The 17,438-nt window shown below is 31.3% G+C and overlaps 2 protein-coding genes across 2 annotated transcripts in view; one reads left to right on the plus strand and one right to left on the minus strand.

Moving 5' to 3' along the window:
* LOC132757271 (uncharacterized) overlaps positions 1–7,806 on the minus strand; it is a 63,798-nt gene extending 55,992 nt beyond the window's left edge. The window contains exons 1-2 of the mRNA XM_060748523.1: positions 7,691–7,806; positions 3,463–3,549 (exon numbers count right to left, since the gene is read on the minus strand). Coding sequence (XP_060604506.1) covers positions 3,463–3,549; positions 7,691–7,800 — 197 coding nt within the window. The 5' untranslated portion in view covers positions 7,801–7,806. The remainder of the gene's footprint in view (positions 1–3,462; positions 3,550–7,690) is intronic.
* Positions 7,807–8,748: 942 nt separating this feature from the next.
* The window catches only part of LOC132757273 (uncharacterized), a 167,263-nt gene continuing 158,573 nt past the window's right edge, over positions 8,749–17,438 (plus strand). Inside the window, exons 1-8 of the mRNA XM_060748524.1 lie at positions 8,749–8,934; positions 9,387–9,477; positions 11,569–11,602; positions 11,931–12,063; positions 13,848–13,908; positions 14,236–14,348; positions 14,757–14,842; positions 15,604–15,662. Coding sequence (XP_060604507.1) covers positions 8,761–8,934; positions 9,387–9,477; positions 11,569–11,602; positions 11,931–12,063; positions 13,848–13,908; positions 14,236–14,348; positions 14,757–14,842; positions 15,604–15,662 — 751 coding nt within the window. The 5' untranslated portion in view covers positions 8,749–8,760. The remainder of the gene's footprint in view (positions 8,935–9,386; positions 9,478–11,568; positions 11,603–11,930; positions 12,064–13,847; positions 13,909–14,235; positions 14,349–14,756; positions 14,843–15,603; positions 15,663–17,438) is intronic.

Genomic DNA, 17,438 nt, shown 5'->3' on the forward strand with positions numbered 1-17,438 from the left:
ATAATTATGGCCATATGAATAATGTGTGTATTGTATTACCTCACTTAAATGGATATGTTTGCTTTAATAAATGACATAATCAGTTTTTAAGGTGATAAAATTAGCCTTCACCATTTAACATGATAAAGTTACACAATTAATATTTATCCGTAGAAGGGAGCGAAATAATTTATTCAATACATGCAAAGTGACATCTAGATGTTCATCAATTTTTTAAATGGTGTTCGAAATGTTTTGATTAGAATCAAATAGTCACTCAAGAGCAATTAATCATAATTATTTTCTTTCTCAAGTTATTTAAAGTAAAGTGTTTATGTTATTTAGTAAGGTCAATTCAATAATAAAGTTAATGACACGTCTATTGGCATAAAAGTAATTGCGCACGAAAGTACGTAAATTGGAAATCATTGTATCACATGCATATTATTATAATAATTATATACTTAAATAAGTGTTTAAAAAAACCACCAAAAAAAACAGAGCAATTATTTCCCAATTTTGGGTAATTTCCTTTGGGAAGTTGTTTAGTTTGATATTAAATCATTTTTAAATACCCCAACTATTTTTATTATTTTTCGTTAACCCCCAAAAACAAATTTAAGAAGTGGATGGGGTTTTTCCCAACCCCACTATAAACCTGCAAATAATGTTCGAAAAACATACTTTTTTTAAAAAACAGAATAAGGGGGGGAAACCTTTTTTGGGTTTTTTCCGCCGGAACCCAACGAACTACCTACAAGAAGATTTTTTGGAAATTCAAAACTTTTTTCCCCCTCAAAACAGAAAAGAAATTTTTCCCGGGGAGAAAAAATGTGTTTTTACATTAAAAACACATTTTTTTTTAAATATCCCCCAAGGGTTTTTGGTTTGGGTTATTCTGGGGAATCCCCAACCCCCTACTAAAAAGGAAAATTTGGAATTTTGGGAAATATTGCAAATATTCCCCCTTGATAACAAAAAGCTTTTTTACGAAACAATTTTAAGGTTGTATAAAAAAGATAGGGTGTTTCCGTTTACTTTTGGGTTACTCACCCTTTACCTTAAATCGAAAAAAGGAACTTCAGTTTGGGCATTCTCATATTTTATTCTGAACAAATTTGGGTTGGGATTTTTTTCCCAATGTTTTTCAAAATCTTTCTTTTAAAAACTCCCTTTTTTCCCCCTGGACTCAATTCTTTTTAAAGAAAAAATTAAATTTCGTTTAACGAAACTTTAAATTTTCCAACAATTTTAAAAATCTTTTCATTTTTTAAAAGTTTCCAATTCAATGTCTTAAAATATTTAAATCAATTTTTGGGTTCTGGATTAGAACCCAAATTGGAAAAAATAAAAAAAGGGACATTTTTAAAAAAAAAAACTATGTATAGTTATGGTTCTTGAACAATGAACTCTCCTAGTTGGCATCCATTCATATTTCAAGTTTCAAGTCAATCTGTTCAGTAGTCTTCAAGTTATACTCAAGACGAAAATGCGGGACTGAAGGACAGACGGACGGAGGCATGGACGGACAGAGACTAAAACCATGTCCCCGCCGCCTTTCGGCGGAGTATAATACATATATAAACAGCTGGCAAAAATTCAACTGGGACAATTAATCTTTTCCGACATGTTTCTTAAAAAACAGGCTATGTTATAACTTTCTTTTATCATACACATTAATAGAACTTAAAGGGGCTGGCCTCCGAATTTTCACTAAAAATATATTTCCTTAAAATTTATATATGGGCACCGTGCGATCATAAAAAATTCAAAACTCAATAAAATAGACAAAACGAAACAAGGAAATATCTGACCGTGTCTGGATTTGAACCCCTGGACACCATATATTTTTTTTAAAAAAGAAGAATTTCACAGTGCCTGTACTAAGTATGGCGGCAAGTCAATAAACATGCGATATACAGTACTGTAATACTGTCGGGTTAAGGTATAAGAATAAGGAATAAAAAAAATACTATGTATACTGTGTTTACCTGACTTATATTTAGCCAAGAACTAACTTTCAAAGCCTTCTTTATGAATGTTACCAAAATTCTTAAATACGAGAAAATTTTCTTTTTCTGTCATCTGGAGGCCAGCCCCTTTAAAACTTACCTGTAAGGTACATTTTCAATTTTTTGAAAATTTCTCAACTCACAATATGCCACATAATTTTCCCAAATTAAAACCAGAAGCATAGCTGGAAAAGGCCTTGCGTGATTTTTAAAATCAAGGTCATTGTGACATTGACCTGTGGTGCCTGTCCAAAAATCAGTAAGGGTTATCTTCTGGTCAGGGCCTCACTAGCCTCCTCCCTCACTTAATATAAAGACAGTAAATGCCATATCAAGCTAATGAGCCGACAAGGAATACGACTATTGTGCTGATTGTGATTCCGTAAAATCACAGAATTTATTTCGTAAAAACGAAATATTAATTCGTACTTACGAATTAATATTTCGTAATTACGAAATATTTTTTTCATTGTGACGAATATATCGTAAAAGTAATTAATATTTCTTAATTAAGAATTAAATCTCGTAAAAACGAATTCCCGTGAAAATATTACCTTATTTACGATAAGTAAAGAACGATATGTAGATACTTATGCTTCTAAAACAATTTTCAAACATCTAAGATTATGTCAATTATGTATTGCAAATATGTTTCTACATTAGATGTAATCATTAAACTATATGCATTCATTTCTTATTGAAAAAATTGACTAGACTATATTTCTAATTACCTCCCTTTATTAACATGAAGTGTAATTTCGGTAATATCGTTACAAATAATGCTTTTTTGGAACTTAAGATATTGATAATTCTTCATTTGAAATTGAGCATTTTATTTTTGATATAAAACCATAAAGAAATTGAGTTACAGGATCTTTGATATTTACCATTTACTTCTCACACATACAATATGGTATGCTTGCAAAAATTATAAAATGAATATACAGTATAATTTTCATTTCTAATTACTTTATTTATAATTGTGTTAACAGCAGAACTGCATTCTATAGTGCTTTTATTTTTATTTAATCGTGACTGACCATTTACACAGGCAAGTATTTTACACTTTTAAAGGAATTTTGAAGAATTTTTTTATTCAGTGAAAGTTATGCCTCTATAATAATTTACAACACAAAGACTCAAGATAAACACAATTTACAAACATTAAAACTATTAAAATCAAAATGATTTTGGCGTAATAATATGTTTTAAAGTCTAAGATATGCTCACTAATTGATTGACCAACACCTACCATCTTTAATACTTTAATGGGGATTTTGCTTTTTTGACCTCTAAAATACTTAAAAACCTTTATCTTATTAAAAATTACATTCTCTTATAAGCCTTCAAAAATTTTTGTGACTGATGTTTCGCTAAATATTGTCATTTTGCTTTTGACTTTTTGTACAGTGACCTGACAAACTGGAATAACAAAAAATTTAGAACAAGTATAATATAAAGAAGTAATTACAGATCTTTGCATCCCGACCATCCCCACCATCCGGTGCATGTTCTTTTAGATGTCGCATAATATTCCATGCAATATGTATCTGCCAAACTGAAAGAAAGAAAAAGGACGACGTTAGAATATATCTTCATTGCAAAAAGTCAGTCCCATTACAATCAGGTAAGATGAAGGAAATATTGACCTGAAATCGAAAGAAAAAAGAAAGCTTGTCGATGCAAGCACATTTTCTATAACAGTGCTTCCTTTGTTACATGTAACTTATACACACATATTTGATAACAGACTATTTACAAACACGTCTTGTGCTTAATACATTGATAAAAGACAGTTGTATTTAAAATGAAGTATAAAGAAAACCTCTGAACATTGTTAGTACTCATATTATAATAATAATTATTATTATCATTATTATTTTCACTTTAAATGTTTTGTTTATCATTATTTATCTAATTTAATTGTTACCATCATTATGATAATTATTATTGTCAATTAAATTTTATTATTATCATTATTTATTTAATAATAATAATAATAATAGTATAGTACTACTACTACTACTACTACCACCACTACCACTACCACCACCACTACCACAACCACTACCACCACTACCTACACCACCACTACCACTACTACCACCACTACCACTACCACCACTACCATCACTACCACCACTACCTACACCACCACTACCACTACTACCACCACTACCACTACCACCACTACCATCACTACCACCACCACCACTACCACCAACCGACCACTACTATAATACTTTTCTTTATAAATGGCATTTTGGACATTGCATTTTTGTAAGAAGATGTTATTGTAAATTAGTTGTACGTAATTTAGAAAAAGCAAATTGGTTGAATAAGGAATCGTTTTAAACAACAAGTTATCTTTCTAAAAAAGATACTTTCGGCCCGAACTAAAAACGATTGTTGCACTTGTTAATATATATGTATCGAGAAATTTGACATTCTTTTTCCGAATAACTTTCATTTATAGGACACTGGTGCTGTAAATAGGGTTTACAGTTTCAGGCAAAAACATGCGAAAAAATTAAGGTTTTATCATCGCCAAGGATTTTTACAGTTTTGATAAGACGGCCATTAATGTATGAGGAAATTATAAGGCATGGAGACAAATTTCCCCAACGTTGAAATGGAGCGAAAAGTTTCTTGGCTAGAATTGTTAAAAATTCTTGGGCTATTGTTTATCTATTTAAAAATACTTAAAAAGGCGGGGCAAAGACTTTAGGAAAAAAAATAGGCATATCAAAGAAGAATTTCTTTAAACTTGGCCCCAGCCAGGACCACCAAAATACATTTCAACTTTTATTAAAACCCAACTAGGAAAAGTAACGGGGGTTCATTAAAAGTGGTCTTCTTTACAGGACGTAAGATTGACAATTTTTTTAAATGGCTTCTGCTGGAGGTATAGTCCGTATAAACAGAAAAATAAAGGATTTTTTTTCGTCTTTTCCATTCACTATATTCTTCATGGGTTAGGGCATGAAGAAAAGAATAAAGTATTTTACCTTTTTTTCCCAATCTGCGCACATGTTACTTGACAGACGAAATCCTTATTTCCTTTATACGTCTAAATTTATTTAATCCCAACAAAGAATATAATGCATTGCGCTAAGCATATTGTATTTTTAAAATAGCCAAGGTTTTGTCGTAGGTTTAAAGTTCTATGATCAAAATTAAGAGACAATAAATTGTTTAAGCCTTTCCCCCTTTATTACACTTAGGGCCAATACGCCTTAACCCATTAAACCGATTTTACACGCCTTTTTAAACGCCTTTTTCAGCACCCGCCCCCCCCCGTTTATTGGGTTTGATCTCAAAATGGTGAAAAATGGTTATTTAAACAAGGCATCCCAACAGTTTTGGGAATTTCGTTGTTTGAGAAAAGATGTGTTTTAAAAAAAATGACCACTTTTTTCCGGCGCGCCCCCCCAAAACAAAAGATTAGTCAGGGGTTTTTCCCAGGGAAAGGGGCAACATCCCCTTTTTCTGTTTGGGGGGGGGGGGTTCTTGCAAGGGGGCGGCAGTTCCCCTGAATCGCGCCAAGGGGAAATTTTTTTGGACTTCGATAGCTTTAAAATTGACCCCAGATCAAAGTTTGATTAAGGTATTGAAACAGGGTTTTTATTAAAATTTTATACTTATGAATTGTAACGGGAGACTTTTCAATGAAAACAGCCATTTTTCACAAAATGCTCATGAAGTAATGAAAAAACTAAAAAAATCTATAAAACAACAATTTTTCTTCAAATTTATATGTTAGGCCATGTTTAAACATGGTAAAAAACGCGATTTTGGGTAATTTCAGGTATTTTCATCATTTTCTGTTTTGAAAAAATAAAAAAAATTAAATGTTATCCATGTTAGGCGCCTGTTTAAAACATGGGAAGAACGCGATTTTGTGGGTAATTTCAGGTATTTTCATCGCATTTTCTGGATTAATGAAAAAACTAAAAAAAATTACAAAACAACAGCTTTTTCTTCAAAATTTATAATAGGCTAGGGCCATGTTTAAACACGGAAAAATGCGATTTTGGGTAATTTCAGGTATTTTCATCATTTTCTGTTAACCCAATACCCGATATACACGCCTTTTCAACGCCTTTTTCATTCCCCCCCTTTATTGTTGTCTCAAATAGTGAAAAATGCCTTATTTAGGCCCTCAACACTTGTTTTTGTTTGAGAAATTTGTTTAAAAAGTGACCACTTTTTCGGCGCGGCCCCCAAGCAAAAGATACATCAGGGGGTTGCCAGAAGGGGGCACATCCCCTTCTGTTTGGGGGGGGTTTGAAGGGGGCGGCAGTCCCCCTCATCGCCAAGAAAATTTTGGACTTGTGAGAAGCTAAAGATGACCCCAGATCGATTCATAAGGTAACGTGTAATCAACGCTGAAAAGCATTTGACTCTATCTCAATCCATTGAGAAGTTGCAGCACTTTGAAATAAATTTTGATGGGAAAAATCAACGCAAAATAGTGATTTTTGGCAATTTTAGATGTCCCCTCGTTGCCATGGTAACAGGAAATTTAAGCCTTGGCATGTTGTTACAAAGGCAATGATTCAGTCAACATTTGTGCCAAGTTTGATCAGTATTGAAGCAGTTTTTATAGATTTATAGCAATTTGAACTTGTAACGGGAGACTTTTCAATGAAAACAGCCATTTATCACAAAATGCTCATGAAGTAATGGGTTAATGTTACGATCACAACAATACAAATGAAATTGTTAAAATTCATTGCCTAACAAAAGAAAAGCGTAGATCAAGTGACATCTCATCAAAATATTGCCAATACTGTGGCGACAGTGTACATAATATAATGTATTCTATCTATTATACAATTGTCATGAAAGGTCATTACAACTTATGAATAAACCTTTCACCAATGTATCATTCAGATTCTAGTTAGACTCTATTTAAAGGGAATAAAGCTAAATATAATTATTGCAATATTTTTATAAAATTTAAAAAGGTAAAATTATGTTGTTTAATCTTATGTTCGCTTCTCAAAAGAATTATAAACTAGAATGTCTCTGTTATTTAACACATGTGGAAACTGTGAGACAGAACATAATGTTCCGGTTAAAAATATTGTACCGTTATTTTAAGGCCCGTTATGCCCGATAAGGCGCTTATTTTTATTTCGCAAAAGCTTTTTATTTTTGTAATTCTGTTATTCTTTCCAAATGAATGCTAGTAAGCCATTTACCCTAAGCATTTTTACTTCTGTTGCTTTTTTGCAATAAGTATAAACTTAGATACAGTTGTTAGTATTTTGTATTGAAATTTAAAATTTAGCAATGATTTCGTGCATGTGAATTCGCTCGAAAGGAAATATACTGACACATTTCTTTCACATAGGAATTTTGAAATTAGTGTTTTTCAGAATTTATAAACGGCAAATATAAATCTTTAAATACTCAGAATGTTATTTTTTTCAATAAGTGGTCATAGTTTATATAATGAATTATAGCAGAAATGAGGCTTCTGCACAATACAATGTATTCTATTTTTATGTTGCGTTTTGTTTTGCCTTATGACATAATAACATAAAATATTTCTTTTGTTAATTAAAAATATTTAAGTACAGCATAAGTTATAAAATCACATCAATTTTCAAAGATTAAAGTTTCAGTGTACTTAATATGCTAACATTTCATTTTGATTAACAAGAATGAATATACTGAAAAACATGTATTACCTGAAGCAAACTGCAATCAAGAGCAACTGCAAAACGACAGCATCCATTTCTAATATCATTATTTTGCTTCTGTTTAGATGTCCGTTGTTCTCCTTAAACTGTTCATTCATCGCTGATCAAGCAATAGAAGTGTGAGATCAAATTTGACATAGGAACGCATAACAACAAAGCTATCGATTGGCTAAAATATTCTACCCAATAAGATATAGGCAAAAGCAATTCCTCTTGCGATAAAGGATTGTAATTCTAATTCAAAGGCAAAGGATGAGATGACGCCAAAGAAGTAAGTCTATATTTTCTACATTTAGCTTTTAGATAAAAGATTTGTTTGATTTTATTATTATAAGTGCTAATCAAAAATTACAATTGCATGTTGTTTTATTTTTTAACATAGTTTATACTAAGTTTGAGGTGTTGCAACATTTTTGAAAGTTCGTGCAAAAAAAATAATCCAAACAAAATGTTTTGATTCTAATTGTCCCTTGTTTTAATAGGTATACGAAAATAATACAACTAATTCAGACACTGATTTACACTTAAATGATCATAAAACATTTAATTGTAATACTGGACATTAAAAAAATAATCTATTTTAAATAAATGGACAGAAAAGGGGAATTGAAGCGTAATTATTAAAAACAACAACAAAAACATTCTGTAGTCTATGCATTGTATAATATATCTACCTTTTTTGTGCAGATAAAAAGATATATATACCTTGCCATTTAATTTGTTTATCTTATCTGCATTACATTATGCTGCTGAAATATAGGGTTTTACACTATTGAAAAAGAAAATAAAGTTAATATAGAATGTCAAAAAATATAATTATAAAAAAAAATTGAACATACACGTTTTCTTTTTCAAACTTTAGTAATTATATATTATAATTGTATTTTAATTGTATAACGATTAAGTTACTTAATTCTTCAAGTTGTAATATTTTCAAGTTATTTGTTATTACGCTTAAAACATATACAGATACAGTGAACATGGAATCAACACAATATTTTAGTCATATTTTGTTAAAGCTGGGTTTAATTCTTTCCCAGGCTGTTGTAGCTGGAATCATGACATCAACAGATCGCGGATTCAGCCTTGTGCTGTGTTTGCTTGTCTGCACAGTTTTTGTTCCAACAGTGTTAACGTCTTTCATCAATTATGCTCCGGGATTTGAATATCTGTACAATCTCAACTCGGTCATTGAGCTTCGAGAAGTTCAAACATTTCTCTCCACAGGGCAGGTAAACGTAACATACTGATTTGCTTGACGAATCATTTTAGCGAATATATACTTATACTTGTACAATGAAAGCATTTGTCATACTCTTGTTATTCCACATACATTTCATTTGATATTAATTTCCTTTTTCAATCGAATATTTCATTGAAATGATTGGATGGAAGGAAAAACATACCCAAGACTGCTCGTGCTCATGACTCTACCAATGGTGCCCCTTTTCCTCCCTACTAAACTTATTTATACAAAATGGCACATATGGTTTTAAACTCCAAATTACTATTTGTTTGACGATTTTCACCTGAAATTAAAAGAAACACATTATCAAATAAAAATGAATTCAAAATACTATCATCCAAGTTTCTAACTTAATTATTTTATTCCCTTATAAACTTATCTTCCAAAATATTGACCATGATGAAATAAGTACAAATAACTGTACGAAATCTTTTTCAGATCGGCTTTGTTAACATAGCAGAAAAGGATGACTACCAAGAGTTGCTCCTTGTAGTACACAAATTTACATTTAGCCCGAAAGGGCACCCAGGTGAATAACTTGCTTTCGCTTAAATTTAAATGTTTGTTAACTTTGTTTTGTCACATACTTTTTTGCTCAGCATAAGTAGGTCAAAGGAGCCTAGCTCTAAGATGTTTTCAAAAAGTACCACCTTGTGATCGCAAACAACATTTATACAAATCATCCCCTTGGGGTCAAAATTTGCAAGGGCTTCACTTATTTCACATGGACTTAAAGGAAAATACATTTTAGTCTTAGTTTGTAAAACTAGAATGCCTAGAGCATAGATATTTGGCATGCAGTATTTCTTAGTGGACATCTACCAAACATATGTAAGTCTTGTACCTGGGGTCAAAAAAGGCTACGTCCTATGGGTCACTTACATAGAATTGTTAAGCAAAATATCACAAGAAATTTTCTTTTCTGAAATAACAAGGCCCAGCGTTTACATATTTTGAATGTGCCATAGCTTTGTGGTCCATAATTTAAGCTATATAAATCATGCCTTATGGGTCAAAATAGTCACTTCGTTCACGAGTACGAGTAATTGTATATATATATAAATTGCATGTAGCGTTTCCTGTTAAACATCTAAAATCATAAGCCATGCCCCTTGGGTTAAAAATGGACCCTCCCCTGGGGTCACTTAGTTTACATAGACATGTATGATAAACATTTTCGTTTTGCTGAGACATTTTGCAAGTAGCATCCCCTTGGGTCCTTTTAAAATATATAAATCGTGCCATTTGGGTCAAAATTGGTCCCCGTCCTTGTGGTCACTTCGTTAATATACTTTTACAGGAACATTTATGTTTCTTTTGTTAATGCCTTCTTTTGTGTATTGGCAAGAAATTAGATATTTGGCATGTAGCATTTCCTAGAGGCCATCAAAAATGGCCCATCCCTGGGATCACCTTTTTCTCCCATATACTTGTATTAATAATAAAATGTATTAAAAGTTTTATTTTCTGAAAGTACAATGCATAAGCGCACATTGCTTAGATATCTTCCTCGTAACATCACCTTGTTGTCCTTTTCAAAAGTTCTATCAATCATGTCCCTGAGATTTAATTTGGCCCAATCCCTGAAGTCCCTAGTTTCCATTTCTGTCCTTTTGTGAACCCAAAATGCCTACAGCCTAGATTTTAAGTACAATGCCCAAAGCTAAGATATTTTGCATGAAGCATATATTTACCTGGTGGTCCTCTATAAAATTATATTAATCATGCCTTCCGCCCTACCAAGGGGCACTTAGTCCAAAAAGACTTAGAAGGGGAAAATACATTTATGCTTTATTTAGTGAAACAACATTGCCTATAGCTTTGATATTTGGCAAGTAGCATTGCCTAGCGGAAATTTACAATATTATATAAATCATACCCCAGCGGTTAAAAATGGCCCAGCCCTGGGATCATAAAGTTTACATAGACTTGTATAGTAAAAATGTTTTAAAAATCTTCTCTGTAGAAACTACAATGTACAGCGTTTAGACATTTTGTGTGTAGCACAAAATTGCAATCCTAAACTTAAGTTATATGTATATTCTGAAAATTTAATGCAAAGAGCTAAAACATTTTCCGTTCCCATCCCGGGGGTCATTTAATGAACATATACTTAATCATTAAAATGTCTGTAAAACAATAATGCCAAGAGCTTAATTATTTGTCATGTAGTATCACCTTGTGGTCCTCTAAATAAATTCTATAAATCATGCCCCTGGTGTCAAAATAAGTTCCTGTCCCGAGGATCATTTAATTCATATAGACTTATACAAGACAATACATTTAACTCTCCATATCGATATGTGAAATTTCAATGCCAAGAGTATTGGTCATACAGCATAATTGTAATAGACATCTCGCAGAACAAGAGATTTGTAGAATAACTGACTAAAGCATTGAAGAATTTAAACTGTAACCCTTTCTAGCAATGTATTTCAGGTAAGTGCTCCTGAGTCATAATGTTCCTACTGTTATAAACTAAGTTAAGATAAACATCATTTAAAAGTTATGCCATTTCCCCCACTTTCTTTTTTTTAATATATAGAGTTGTTAATGAATTGTTAACTTACCTTTTTGCGTTATCATTTTTACTGATTTGTATATCATTGTTTTTTGTCAGAGGCAGACAATCATCATCAGAACTTCTCTAAATGGTAAGTTTGAAGACAACGTTTTTTCATATAAAAAGTAACAGAAACTCGCATGCCTTTAATTTTGAAGTCATAATTTACCGACATACTTGTATAGCGCTTAATTGATATATATCGTTGTAATCTCTACTGTATGTATAAAACTTATTTTGAGAGGCTTTTAATTCAGAGCTTATAAAGTTCATATGAAAGCATAAATTAAATATTGTAAAAATTACATTATTGATCCTTTTCTAATGTTTATGATTTTTATTCTAAAAACGTGAACAGTTTTGTAAATTCTACGCCATTGAAATAACAGAACCATAATTTAAGAATTTGTTTAACCCAGGTTCTCCTTTGAGATAAGCCGTCGAGGTGAAATACGAAAGGTTTATCACCCGGCTGATGAAGACGATGAGGTTCTTTTGATTAAGAAAGGATTTGCTGGAATGCTTTCAGCTAAACTTCATCATCGTAATGAGGTAGTAGATAACATTTTGTAAAGTTAAACATAAGTACAGAAAGAAAACATATAGCATGAGGTTTTTAATTCAGATACTTAGAATTATTTTCATTGGGTTAATTAATCCTTTTGGTGCACTAACAACTCAATGAGGACTCATTTAAAGCCGGAGCCAAGGAGAGGGATTAAGTAAGTTCGAGGGCTTCTTCAAATAGTAAAACATAAATTTCGAACATAGCCATTCTTTAAGTAATAATACTGAATGGATGCGATAAATCAATAGGATTGACATTAACAAGTTAACAGAATTAACATGTCATTGTAAAAAATTAAAATTGAATACTGAATTAACTTAAAAGAGTATTAACATACAATCTTTAAAAAAGTTGTAAAAATTAGAAAACTTGGAGGTCGAACACATCTTAACAGAACAAATTCTGTTCAAATATAAACAACCCTTCCCTGTTTATAACTTTATTGTTCATATATCATTTCTTATTTATCAGGTCTTTGGCTAAATTTCTTATCAATGCATGATGGGTGAACTTAATTTTATCTTGGTATTTTAATATTAAAGGAAGTTGATTTAATATAAATTGTTTTAACAAATAATATGTTTTTATGTAGGAAAATTATTTTGGACAGTAAATAAGTACATTAACTTCCGATTCCACATTGTTACAACCAAATGGACAAATACATTAATTTTCAGACATTGTCTCATAACAGCCGCTTTCAATACGTAGTGGGGTTTCATCAAATCTGATCTGAAATGCAGATCTGAGTGTAGGTCATAAACATTTTAAAATATTGTTCTACACAATAATCGGACTTACCGGATGTGGTTTATAAACTTCGAAGGATCATGTGTCATAGTAATTTTTCTTCTGTCTACATGTTTAGTTTCAACCTTTTCCGTTGTATGCTTGCTTTCCTCTGATGATCACATCTGACGGACCAAGCGAAAGATCTTATAATGGACAGTTCTTAAAGCCTTCTGAACTGAAATGTTTTAATTTTCGTCTTTTGTCTTGATTCGTTTGGGTCGTTGTAGGTGATTTTCTTGTTGCTTTGCCTTCGAATTTTGGCATCGAGTACATTTTGATGATCATTGGGCTGTACTTTTTTGTATTATTTACATGATCATACGATACATATTCTTTAGAATTTGGAGATATTTGACCAGAATCCTAGCCTAACTAAAATAATTTGTGAAAAATGATATAGAACGGACTCATCCCCACCCGCTTAACTAAAGCCAACCTTCAATTAACAGCAAAACAAGATAAAATGATCTGTTCAGTATCAATTAACGATTCTTACTTTGTAATGTTATTTAAATTTTACTTTTTTAGAGACTAAATAAATTGCCTTCAAAATTATTTCAACATTGGTCAAATAAAATTGATATTTCATTTTAGAATATCATATAAGTATTTTTAATATCCTTTATTAATTTACAAAATTGGACTGATAAATGGAATCACACTTCTTTGGCTAAAGTTTCATTCAAACTCGACTGTAAAAAAACTGGGAATGGTGTTCTTGCATGTTAAAAACATTTTATTTGCAAATAAGTGAACTATAAATTTTGAATTCAGGAATACACTGAATTTAAGAAAACATGAGTATGCATAAGTTTGTTTTTCGATATTTACCTCTTTTGATTTGATTCACGGGAGGCAAATAACACACTTTAATGTACCATAAAGAAAGATGGTCTTGCTATAACATAAAAAAACTAATTTCTTTTGCACGGGCTTGACGGACTTATAAAGCTTTGCAAATATTATATTTTTTCAGGTTGATCACGAAAGAAACCAACAAGGCTGGGGATACAAAACAAACGAAATTGGAAGAGAAGGTAAAGATATCCAATTTTAGATGCATGGATGTTATATCCAGTTTATAGTAACGATTGCGTTTGGCTCATTGACGTTAATGAAAATTTATGAAAAATGTAAATGCACCATGAACAGTTTCGATAATAACTGTTTTCAATTTTTCTTTTCCCTTTTTTCCGAAGAGTTTAATAGCCAAGCTCAATGTTATCAATACTTGACACTAACTTTAATTTTGGTATACAAATCTGTCTCTTCAAGTAATAATAAGCAACGTTACTTTTTGAAATACAAAAGTCTTTTTTAGAAATGCAGTGTCATTTCTATAAATTCAAATCAATATTTATCAGGACCTCACAATGCCTCATATACCGTCCGTAAAACATCAAAGGGTTATGAATACATAAAGACAAGAAATTCTACACAGATCCAAGCCGTAAATGGAAACGGAACGTATGCAAAGGTAAAGAGTAGATTTTGATACATACAAATTACTCATGAAAATAAATAAAATATTACAATTTCAAAAAAATATTCACTTAGACTGCCTCCGCCGCTGAATAGAAAGACTACATAGAACACTTCAATCGTTTGGTTAACGAGTTCTTTTCAAATGATATGATCGTGTTTTTATACTTAGTCTAGTGTTATGCTCTTTATCTCCCTGTTCCAAATAAAAAGTAGTAATTTTCAATTAATATTCATCGATTTTGATAACGTTTATTTATTTGTTGTATAATAAATCGACAAAAGACCACAGTATTTATATAACCTATAGAAGTGTATTGCAAAAAAATAAGTAACTAAACACAAAGTAATTCAATGTACAGACCGTGTATTTTAATAGAAATGGTTCTATTGTACCTTTCAGATTTTACATTTCAATGAAGACTTAAACACAATTCATAGCGTGATGATAGAGGAAGATATTAACATTGACTTTTCAACTAAAGCTGGGTATTAAATATAGCTGATATTGAAAAATATAGCACATAATATACTAATGTTACCAATAAATAAGAAGTATTGTGACATGCAATTTGCTTGCCATTCCATAATCATAATTCCTTGGCCTAACTGACAGGAAGAAAAAATATCATGAAATATTTTACTATATTTTGTAAATCAAAATTTCTATTCTCTACCTTAGAATGTATATATATATATTTAGCCGGTAAAATGTTTTTATTTATATATGTTCTGCTTATTATTCACTCGAATTCCTACGTTCGTACCCATTGTACCTGAGGTGTTGCCTTAACCGGTTGAGGCATTAAAATTGTATTCACCGTTTTACCCTCGTAAGAGGCGACTTAATGGGTTCAAATTTTTGGAATCTATGCATCTCTTAGCTCCAGCAGGTGAGGTGTTTTGACTCATGATGTTGCTTTAAGTTTGTGACAGCCGAGGTAAGGAAAAATTATGATTCCTGTTCGACACCATATGACCTTAATTGTGTTGGTGAGCCGAAAAATCAAAAGAAAAAAAAACAAAAACAATACTATTTCCATCCATCCCGTTTTCGTAGTTTAATGTTTTGAAACTTTGCCTACCTGACAAATAATACTCGGTATTACTATGGCAATAAGATGTGTGTTTTAATTGTAAAGTCATTTCTTTAAAAGTGTAAAATAACTTTGGGGCATGAAATTGCTATATTTCATTGTTCATTTGCCGTTGGAAATCACATGCTTATTTTTCTTATGTTATCTATACAGATATGAACCTTTTCACGCCATGAGACCAGTTCATGCAGTGTCAGGATTTTCTAACATGGGTTCGTATGCTGTCTATTTTTCCAAAATGTATTTATCTTATAAAAATAACTATAATAACTAAGCACTCAATTGACCCCTTAAAGGCACTCTACTGAGGTTTTTTAACCATATTTGTATACCATTTCATGTATGTTTAGACAATTAACTTGTTTGTTAATTTTTAAATCATTCCCTATTTTTTCAGAATCACCATTTTCATTGTGCAAAATGACCTAAAGTGAAAAGCGTTGCATCGTTTCACTTGATTTCTATACGAATTAATAATTTTCTGGTTTTAGGCTTTTTGATCTCAGTGGAGTTCCTTTAAACTTACCCAAATTAAAATTTAATCTTTTTTATGTATTTTATGAAGTAATAAAATAGACGTTTCTTGTCCAAGAGTTCCAAGATGTGAAGCATGTCAAACAAGAGTTCTTCAACTAAATTTTTGCGGAACCAAAATTCACAGGAAAAAAACCGACAAGCGTCTGAATCAAATAACAATATATCGCATTGAAGAACTGCCCTCTTTTATTTACATAGCTAAATAAATTATGATTGAGTATTATTTTGACGGAGGTTGGCGTGGCCGAATAATAGAGGTCGTTGACTTCAAATCAATAGCCACTAATCGCTGTGGGTTCGAATCCATCCAGGGACTTTAGACTCTTTCATGTGAAGAAACAATCAAGCTAGCTTACGGGACATGGTGGTTTTACTCATGGCAAGTTTGTGCTATAAATACTGTACAAGTTAATTAAGCTGTAAAAATATTAAATGTCCTTTATAGTTTTGGTACACAAGTACTGGTACTAGTGTCAAATAAATTATTGCTAATTTTTAAATTATATTCATCCCCGGTCTTAATCTGTTCAATGAATTTCAGCATTATTTGCATGCTTTATTCAACTTTCACTCTATAATGGAAATTCTTATTAATTAATTGCATACTTTAAGTAATTAATCACAATTTTGCTTATCATTTCTTTATCATTTAAGGTATATTTATGCAACAAGAATCAAATTCTTTTTCACTGATATATTATTACCAAAATTAATCTTAGTTCAATACAATGACTTTATAAAGCTGACTTGCTATTTTAGGTTGTTTTCTATGCCTTTTGTGATTAGTAATTTTATATTTTAAACTTTACTATATCACTGTTTTGAAGCAAGGACATTTATAAAGTTAAGAGTCATTTTCATTTCTTTAATTTATTGCCTTTTAATCAATAGCTTCTTTCAGCGAAGACTTAATGAGGCACCTGCATTGCGTAATTTTATCTTCATGCTAATTTACCTTCTATTTTTGCGTGTCAAAACGCCTTAGTTGACAAATTACTATCTCAAAGCCATTTCTATAATTGAATTACTTTTTGTGATTTTTGACACTTTATCTGACACACCCGCTCTATTGTTCGTGGCGTGGGGTCTTTTTTAGATTGATCAGTCATACAGTCTTTCTTTTGCACGTACACAGGACAAACCCGATTATGTAAAACTTGTGAAAAGAGAAACCTGTCAACTGAAACCTGAAATACTAGTCAACTATATGAGAAGGCATTATATTCACAAAATGAAAACATGTATGCCCTTATACACTATATACCATTATATGACATAATTAAATCAACATCTTTAAAAAATATTTACGTAGAGCCGATGAAACCTAATTCAACTTTGTACTTTTAATATTTAGATTATCCGTTCCCTGTCGCAAAATTTCGAAAGGAATCCATATTTGTTAATTGCATATCGGCCAGTGCACACGTTTGACAACAAAATAAAATTACAGA

This window comes from Ruditapes philippinarum, unplaced genomic scaffold, assembly GCF_026571515.1.
Source record: "Ruditapes philippinarum isolate M1 unplaced genomic scaffold, ASM2657151v2 ctg770_1_1_1_1, whole genome shotgun sequence".
Taxonomy (NCBI): Eukaryota; Metazoa; Mollusca; class Bivalvia; order Venerida; family Veneridae; genus Ruditapes; species Ruditapes philippinarum.